The 9,628-nt window shown below is 37.3% G+C and overlaps 1 protein-coding gene across 1 annotated transcript; it reads right to left on the bottom strand.

Annotated features, from left to right (window-relative positions):
• Positions 1-553: 553 nt before the first annotated feature.
• On the bottom strand, positions 554-8,993 carry LOC124154339 (NADPH-dependent diflavin oxidoreductase 1). The gene is made up of 8 exons (XM_046528010.1): positions 8,674-8,993; positions 8,169-8,600; positions 7,846-8,008; positions 5,012-5,212; positions 4,338-4,649; positions 3,894-4,058; positions 2,985-3,211; positions 554-860 (listed from the first exon to the last, which is right to left on the bottom strand). Exons 1-8 carry the CDS (start codon positions 8,757-8,759, stop codon positions 647-649), a joined length of 1,800 nt encoding a protein of 599 aa, XP_046383966.1. The 5' UTR covers positions 8,760-8,993; the 3' UTR covers positions 554-646.
• Positions 8,994-9,628: the final 635 nt, after the last annotated feature.

Consider the following 9,628-nt stretch of genomic DNA (forward strand, 5'->3'; position numbering starts at 1 on the left):
AAAAATTCATGAAAAAACAATGAAGTTTAAGCCAAAAATGGCAGTGCTCTTAAAATCACATCTAACCTTAGTGGATGCCTCAGACAAAGTAAACAAATGCAGCTGAAAATGTAATCATACTTTAGAGGCATGTATACAAATATACTTTAAAAAATTTACAATCACTCTCCTAACTCATGAAAAATTTAGTTACTGTTATTTCCTGGTTGGTTGGCACATTAAGTCTAACATGAAAATGAGGGATACATGTTACTCCAAAAGTGAGACAGAAATACTGCAGACGTTATAAAAAAATACAAAGCAAAATTGAGGGTAAGGAGATGACAAGAATTTTATAAAAGCAATGGGAGGTAATGCAGTTTTGTATCCTAAAATATAAATTCATTCACACCAGCTTCAATGAATAGGAGTATTATCAAGGCATTGATGGAATATCAGGAGCATATAAAGAATTTAGGTTTGACTGCTAAAAAAAATGATGGACAAATTGACAAATGCATGAGAAAAACAAGTTGTAATACATTAGCAGTGAAAAAAAATGAAAAAACACATCATTACAATAAAAATTTTATTCCAAGATATATCTAATCAATCCAGAAATTAATTTAATCACTAAAGAGAAATTAGTAACAATATTGGCACATGGTCATGACCATGTTTCAGTTTGCAAACGCCCCTGCGTTTCAAGCATATTCATAAATTCTTCTTGATTTTCCTGTATCTCCAGTGCTTCAAGCATGGCTTCTTTTACTTGAGTTGGCATAAATTTTGCATTCCCTGCTATCATAAACATTCCTTTCTTGTCTAACAAAAGTTTTTTCAGTGTATCGCCTTCTTTCTTGATTAAATGTTGAACATACCTGGGTAAAAGATAAAAATTGAGACTTATAGATCAAATTATAAATTTAATGAACTGATAATAGCTTCCAAACTTTCATTGGTAATTTCAGTAAGAGAATTAAAAGTAGGTACACCAATAAACACTTATTATGCACCTCAGTGGCATAACTATGACTTTGCTTTGGCGGGGGGGGGAATAGGATGGCCTGAGGTGGCGACCCCCTTCGGGCAATGGGGGTCCAGGAAAATTTTTGGAAAATGACATGCCTGGTAATACATTTCACACCATTTAAGGCACCACAGATTTAACTTTAAGCAGATGCAGTTAGTTACCACATGTCCAAACTAAACAATGGTATTAAATAATTTTTTTATTTCTCTCAGCCCTTGGGAGGGGAGATCTACCCCCCCCCCCATAGTTACCCCACTGATGCACCTCTCTGAAAAGCAGTTATGGATGTACCATGGGTGGCACTTGCCCACCCTGAGGTCATAACAACATGATTATGATTGCTAATGGTTGGCAATAACCATTTGGCAAAATTTATCTAAATTTGGCAGCCAATGCGTGACGTAAATATCTTGTCCATGAAATTAGTATGTATTTAATCTAAATTTTTCAACACTAAACCTACTGGAATAACAGGCGCTCAAAGTTGGGGAACATGATTTTACATGCAAAAGGGGTACCTATTATTTTTTTAAAATCCTGTTCAAGAATAATCCTTTTGTATCAGAGCCCTGCCATGAAATGTGATTTTCCAAGTATGGGCACATTAAGAGCATTTTTACTTCTTTTTAAGGAGCTCTCTGGTGAAGAGGAATCGAGCAGGTACACCCATAGACCATCCTCCGGACCCAACTCAGCAGGACACCGGGGCTTTACCGTAACATTAGTCACAACCCTACCAGGATAAGCAGCTGTTTTCGCAGCATGAATAGGTGGAAAACGTACAACTGCATTAATAGTTTTATTGAAACAAAAATTTGTTGCAATGGTACCGCTGGTCTCTTAAAATGCTTCTTCATCAGGGGGGACCTTATGCTTCCTCTTGCCCTTACACGCACAAATATCGCATACTTTCAAATGTTCCTTTAAATGTGTTTGAATTTTGCTTTTCAATATCACCCTTCTTTTGGTCTATTTACATTTTTCCTTAAGTTTTAGTACTTCCTACGATACCGCAAAATCCATTTAGTCACAGACATAATGGAAGAGAAGTGCGTCTCCATAGTTCACAAACCTTTCTAGCCGCTCGAGAGACCTCTTCATGGACCGCAGGCTCCTTGCCTGCATTCTTGGATCTAAAAGTGTCACGAAAATTACAAAAATATTTCTTTACTTCTCTGAAAGTTTGAAATGTCGATTTGTTAAATGCCGACGAGACCCTAAAAAATGGACAACTCGTCCCATTCTACACTATGCATTCTTTTTTACCTTCTACCATCTGCTGATTTATATTATCAAAGATAAACACTGTCCTAGCAGTACATGCAGGTTGAATTTTGCTGTATAAGGGGGGTTTGAGGGGGAGAAACATGTGGAGAGGGGATGGGAGCAGTGTGCTGCTCTATCTGCGATGCTGCATGGGGGTTGGAGTATTTTCTTTGCGGTCGTGCACTAAAATTTGGAATTTTGTGGCTTAATGGTTGCAGATACATCAAAATGCACAAAATGTTTGCCCTGTAGTACTATAACTTGGCAAAATCTATATGGAATGACCATAAAATATTATTTTTTTAAATTTTTGACTCTCCCCCCTAAACAGCATTTGAGCGAGGGTCAGGGGTTCACCTAGACCTCTCAAATTTTTCTGGCCTTACTTTTGATCAGTCCTACAATTTTTTTTTCATTGCGCCACATGGATTTGAAAAAAAAATCAATTTTTCCGATCTGCCCTAATGTACAGCTGTCATCTTCAAACATTCTGAATAGGCTGCGTTCACATTATATTTATGAGATATAAATTACTTAAATAGAATGCATTAATGAATAAATAACTTCCATTAGGGTGTCAAACCTTTGGCAAAACATTTAATTCACCTCATGAAATTAACCTCAGTGAATTCACCGATGAAATTAACCTCTCTTGCATGCAGGCTTACCACTATATACTTAGATTAATGAGTATCACTTGACTTACACTTTGTCCGGCTGATCACGAGAGTAAGCACAAAAGAAGATAATTTTGTTGTCTCTTCTCCAATTTTCCCACTCATTCCCACACAAATAATCACCAGATTTGTTTCGACATCCAAAGAAAAGAACTAATTTATCAGCTGAAGCATTATTCATAGCCACTTGCTCACTAATGAAACTGCGAAAAGGTGCTATCCCAGTGCCAGGTCCAACCATTATCAAAGGCGTAGACTGAAAAGATAATTTGAGAGTGAGTGAAGAAAATAGAATGGTAATTTATCAGCAGACAGAAAATTGCTGGTCACTAGCTAAACAACTCTGGCATACTCAGTTATTGAACAATGAAAATCATATCTCTCTCTTACATGAGTAATAAACATAAGTTTGAGATCTGAAGTTTGTATAAGTGATCGACAATAAGTATGCTTATTTGAAAATGAAAGGCGGCTATGACCCTTATGAAATGATTAGTCAAGAATAGTTTTTGTTATTAACACTAACTAAGTGTATTCAATTCCCATCAGGAAACTTTTAAAATGCATTCTCAAGGCATATTAAAAACTGAAATGCAAAAGTACCAATATATGCAACATGTAGCTCACAAAATTTAGTCCGCAATTTTCTATTTTGTAATAACCAAGTTCTCTTTAACAAGTTTCCACCATATTTTGCAGCAACTCTCTAGTTTAGAGTTTCCCGAAGTGTTGCCTCAAAAGAATAAAAGTTCAATTTATGCTAATTGTTCACGACCCTAAGTAATAAATAAGTAAATACTTGAAATTAAATATATCAACTTTTGAGAAAACAAATTAAAAAAAGAAAGCATAGTAAAGTCTTTCATTTTATGTATGTACATACGGAAATTTTATTCAAGAGCTTGGGTCCAACAGAGACACTGCCAATTATTTCTTACCGGTTCACTGGGAAAACGAAGGGACCCTCTTCGCACCCATATTGGAATTTTTTCTCCAGGGCTTAACCGCGCCAACCAGTTAGAGCAGAGGCCCAACCTAGGAGTGACTATCCTTGTCTTATAATTCACAACAGCAACCAATAAATGGATTTCTCCTGGATGTGCCTACAAGGAAGTTCAAAAGTTCATACTTTAAACAATATAATTAATATCCATCAAAGAGACAGTAACAAAACAATTGATCATATTTCTACTAGTTAACACAAAATGAAATAATCCTCTGTACTTGGATTAATGGCTAACCGCTTCTGCAGATGCATAATTTGAACTATGGGAAATAGGATTATGAACACATCTATTAAAATTAATTGATAAGTCAATTAAAAATATTTCAACATCAGTTTTTGATAAATAAATTCATTTATAAATACCTCAACCTCTTACTTTGGAGGATGATGCGATGGAGAATGCACGAGGCCGAATTGGCCGCAAAACATCAAAAGTCTGATCCAAGGTTAGCGCAGCAGTAGTCATTGGAAAATCTGCCAACAATTCAATCATGGATCGCCTGGGACGACATACATATGACAAATAATCATCCTGCCCTTCTGTTGATGCCAGCTCTTCTAACTTTTCCTTTTCAAGCTCATTGGTTGAGAATGTTGACATTAAAGCTAATGTTTGTCTACCTGGCTGTCGTGAAAGATCCCATACTGTTTCGGCACATTCTCTTACAGTGATCCCACCACCTCCACCCTAAGAGAATCGAAGATAGGGAAAGAATTTAATATTAAAGCCATAAAAATCACAGGAAATATTCACTATAGGTCTGCCATGTTGCATAAAATATGAAGGACTTATTTTCTAGGAATAGGCTTAGATTTAGGTATAGTTAAATAATTATGTACCACACAGTCAAAAAGGAGAAAATAATTAAAATACAGATTCCCAGTAAGGTAGTGTGGCAACAAAAGGACTGGTTGAAGATAAATTAGTAAAAATCTTGCAAAAAATAAGCAAATGCTTAGCAGGACTCCTTCTGAGCCATAGCCTTCTACATCCAGTTTTCTTAGGAGTTTATTTAGAAAAAAAGTAGAAATAGTAAAATATATGCATACCTCAGATACAGACCGAAATTTACTAGGAGGGGGAGTGACATCAGGATCATTGGTATGAAGGCAGATTCTCTGCTCTGGCTTAAAAGAAGTCACCTCAAAAAATTTGTCGACATTTTCTTTCAAATTATGTGGACAAACCATAAGGACATCTCCAGGAGAATATTCCAAGGAGTCAGTACTGAATTTCAATAGCCTCACATCCTGTAACATATTTAAATACATGTATTACTAGAATCCATACAAAATAATAATACTGGAAAACTTCAGAGCCACAAACAACATTGAGATTGAAACTAAACAAAGTTGCCCTTCCTGCCAGATGTAATACTACATATGTATTTCCAATTTCTCACAAGCACTCACAAAATTATTATTTACACTTTGACATAAAACAGTTATTTTGCGTGACTGGCTATAGTTCCTGTTACATTCTACCAGTTTATATGACTCTTTTCCCACACACATTCACCACTGAAGTACATTTCAAGTACAAGAAGTGATTTATTCAAAACAAATTTGATTTTAGAGACTAATGGGTTGAGGAAAAATGTATTTCTCAGTTGTGTACCAATGAAACTTCCTTTCCACATAATTTCATGAGGTCTCATACAATCACCCACAATAGCATGAAAGATGGAAGACCTTATGAAAAAATTTACTGCAGAACCTTATTGGGTTCAGACTGCAGTGGGATCCACCAGATGGTTATGGTTATACTTTTTATTCTCAATTAATAATATTACAAACTAATCAATAACCGTCGCTTTCAACAATCAAATCAAATTCCTCGGGGAATACATAGATGTAAATCAGTTATTTGTGTTTTTGGCCATGTTCCACCAATTTTAAAAATCTGAAAAAAATTAGGAATATACTTTGATGTAGGGGTAACAACATCTGTATTTTTTGCATGTTCATTGTTTCCTAAAATTTTTAATTTAATTTTGAAAATTTCAAACCTACGTAGAATTATAGTTTTTGGTCAAAATATTTTGAAAAAGAAAATCAGGATGGTAGAACGTAATAGCATATGCATTAAAAAAAAACTTTTCCAAAAATAAAAACTGAACTTAAAATCATGTTCCAATTTTTTGGGGTTAATTGCCATTGTTGAGGCATGAAACTTTGGGGAAACTCATAATTTTTGATGCGCTTTAAGTGTATACTTTTTATTTTCAAAATATCTGGGGGCACTTTTCAACATCTTAACCTGCTAGACCCTTCAAGTATACCGGGATACTCCTAGACCGAAATTCGAACCCAGATCCCCCAATTTCCGGAATGGAGCCACCTAGGCTTAACTTGCTAATGCATCGACCAGAAATTGGGAGATCCAGGCTGGAATCCCGGTCAAGGTGAATCACTTTTTCTCTTTGAAATTTTCACATTATATTCTAGCCACTGCCTGGAGGTGATGCCACACTTAGGGGCCTCCGCTGATGGGAGTGGGTAGAGGATTAGGGGCAGTCACCGTTCAGGCCCATTGCAGCAAGGGACTATGCTAGAGGCCCTCCCATTACAGTGCCTCACAGACATGGCGTAGGTCTACTGCTTGGGCTCGGGGCAGATAATTCCTGGGATTTAGCAACCTAAGCATTAGACGGAGGCCAGTGGCTGACAGAGCTAACTGGAAGTACCCCGGTGGTGCCATTCCCATTTTTGCTACTGTAATTGTAAAACTCAATAGTGGTATGGATGGTATTTGGAGGAGGCAACCGATAGCTAAGGTCATTTGCACCATGAGGAAAGGGTATGGAAGGAAGGGTGGAGAGAAACCCAGCATTGGCATTAGCCTGCTCTTAATGAAATGCATCAAGGGGCCTACGTAGTGGAAAGCCAGCACTACCCACCACACCAACCCCCACTCAATTCTTGAGTGGCATCAGAGGTTAGGGTGGAGTACACATGAATTGTATGCATTTAACACAAAATAGCATGCTTACAGGTCTTCTCCGATCTTAAGAGGTGGGTGAAGTTGTGGATGGTCAACCATTTCGATGGCAGTATGGCAAGAGTGTCACCCACCGGTGGGTCATGCTCATGCCTATGTGAAGCAATTTTCGTCCGGAGGCATAATATAGGTTACCGGATATAGTATGGACACACCAAATTTTATGACCCTAACTTCTCACTTAGCTAAATGGAGATAGCCGCAAAACGAAGAAAAACAGAAAATTTGCCATCGCACAGGGAGATAGTCAGGTGCGACCCAATGGTGGGGCATGCCATAGCTAACATATTAAGATCTGATCAGGGATGAGAAGGTCAGTACTTTGCATCACCTCTGCTTATTTCTGTTTTCACATAACTTTTACAAAATACTGGAAGATTAGAATCTCCAAACCATATAAACGCATGCACAAACAAAGGAAAAAAAATTCAAAGCAATAACTTTGATAACAGCATATTTATTTCAACAAGTATATTTGTGTCCAGGATGTATGGGATCCAGACTGGGTCCAGGGCCAAACTAAAAATAACTTCAAGACATAAATATACTCAAAGCAACAGAATAACCCCTGCGGGCCTCGTTTTTAGCCCTCATAACCCACTCCTTTTTATGGCTAATTGACCCTCTCTTACGATTATCTTTGCAACAAAGACAATGAGTCTTACCCTTGTTGTTGGAAAGCCCTTGGGGCAGTAATCAAAACTTGGACGACCCTCGTATAACAAGTCAGGGCACAAATCCCACCCCCACCTAAGGCTGCAAAATTTCTGTCAGTGATCTAAGTGGACAAAAATAGACCACTTTTGACCCTTCAAGGTTGTCTAGATGTCTTATTTTATCAGCTGCCTAACAGGATACAGGAGTATGAAGGCTTAATACTGACCTGAAAGTGATTTTCCGATGTAATTCTGGTGTTTTCCCTGACAACAGCGTCGACTGGACACTCCATAGACCAACCTTTCTGAAATCTCTCTTTTTCACTTTCCTTTTCTGAGAGAAGTAAACTTTCAGAAACTTCAGCATCGGGGACAACAATTGCTTTATATCTGTGGTAGTTGTAAGAAATAAAATCGGGTGCGAGCTATAAAAGGTTGCTCTCAGGTGGGAACTGTCAGTGCCAACTAGGCACTTCTGATTTCAGTTAGGTAATTGTCCTTCACAATGCATTTATTATTAATGAAATTATGGGAAAAAGTGATATCATACCTTGTCAGAAAATTTCCAGGTGATTCCAATTTGATTTCAATCGGTATTTGATAACGATTACAAATGCTAGAAATCAAATTCTTCTCCCACGGTTCCACTACAGCATCAGGTCCTAGATCGTGTTGATCGTCTGCCAGACCAATAGGGGTCAAAGCTGTACCCCCAAGTTGGATTAGCCTACGATAGAGCCGTTTCGCTACAAAATTAAATTTAGTGTATGATGAATCGCCAAGTCCTAAAACAGCGAAACTGACACCGGCCAAAGAATGTGCAGGAAGATTTTTTCTCAACAGAAACCTCCAAAAGTTTTTCATGTTATCAGGCTCTTCTCCCTGCCCAGTTGTGGAGCATACAAAAATCACCAATGGCTCATGAATTAATCGGACCACTTCGTATTCATCCATAGGTTTGACAAAACCCTGAAAGTTTAAGCTGTGAGGAAAGCATTAGGTACAGTATTGCCGACATAGATGTGTGATGACAGTGACGTAGCCCATAAATATACCATTTTATTTTCTTCCATAGCCTCTCTGCTACTTCCTCGGCAGTGCCGGTTTGGCTACCATAGAGTACGATGAACTTTTTTTCCATTTCAATGTACTATTTCTGATATCAGCTGTGTTGGATGTAAAGGCTTATCACTCACGAATCAGTATCATCTGAAATTCTTCGGGTAGGCCAAAATTTGGTATATAAACGTGTAGTAGCAATCGAAAGCCAAAATTATTCACATTTTCACAAAAAAAAACTACGAAAAGCAAAGTTGTTCCTAAATTTTCACAATCATGTTTAAATCCAATGTGCTTCGAAATTTGTATTTCAACTGTCTCTTTTTTGCCAGGGAAGTATGAAAAGTTATAGAGATCGTAACCTGGGCCACCGTAATTGTACGTAACTAAGCAGCCATTAGTGATCCATTTGGATCCAGCTTTTCAAATTGTTGATGAAGATCAATATTTTGCTGTAAGTTATCATTACATCATTTTTATTGATGCATTTACTTATTGAGGAATAGGTCAAATAAACTATCAAGAACAATTTTTATCTATTACATTTTTGAAGGGTTGGAATTTGCCCTTGTATACTATTCGATATATCTTGATACTTTCATATATGGTCATTTGGCAAGAAGGGTCAACGAAAGGTTATTTTTTATACATATAAAGAGGTATACCGTGATCAGTTGTAGTAAATGTAATTACGGTCAAGTGAAGGTAGAAGAGGGGTTGTGAATCAGAGAAGGGACCCCTAATGCATATTTATCTGATTTGTGTTGGGCTAGATTGCAGAGAGATCATTGGAGATGACTCTCATCATCATAAAAGTAGGTATCACCGCCATATATTAGGTAGCTCTCTCCAGTTACTCTCTCTCTAGCCCTGTTAACGAACTCGCGAAAGTTAGTTAACTGGACTTCTGTCTACTCATTACATGTACTACATTTATGAGAGTACCTTGAA

Source organism: Ischnura elegans, chromosome 2 (genome assembly GCF_921293095.1).
Source record: "Ischnura elegans chromosome 2, ioIscEleg1.1, whole genome shotgun sequence".
Taxonomy (NCBI): domain Eukaryota; kingdom Metazoa; phylum Arthropoda; class Insecta; order Odonata; family Coenagrionidae; genus Ischnura; species Ischnura elegans.

What these genes read in the sequence shown, in the direction of transcription:
- LOC124154339 (XM_046528010.1), bottom strand. Translation starts at nt 8,759, where the DNA reads ATGGAAAAAAAGTTCATCGTACTCTATGGTAGCCAAACCGGCACTGCC. An exon ending in CCTGGAAATTTTCTGACAAG is followed by an intron (nt 8,009 to 8,168) that starts GTATGATATCAC and finishes CAACTACCACAG; the next exon opens with ATATAAAGCAATTGTTGTCC. An exon ending in AATTTCGGTCTGTATCTGAG is followed by an intron (nt 4,650 to 5,011) that starts GTATGCATATAT and finishes CGATTCTCTTAG; the next exon opens with GGTGGAGGTGGTGGGATCAC.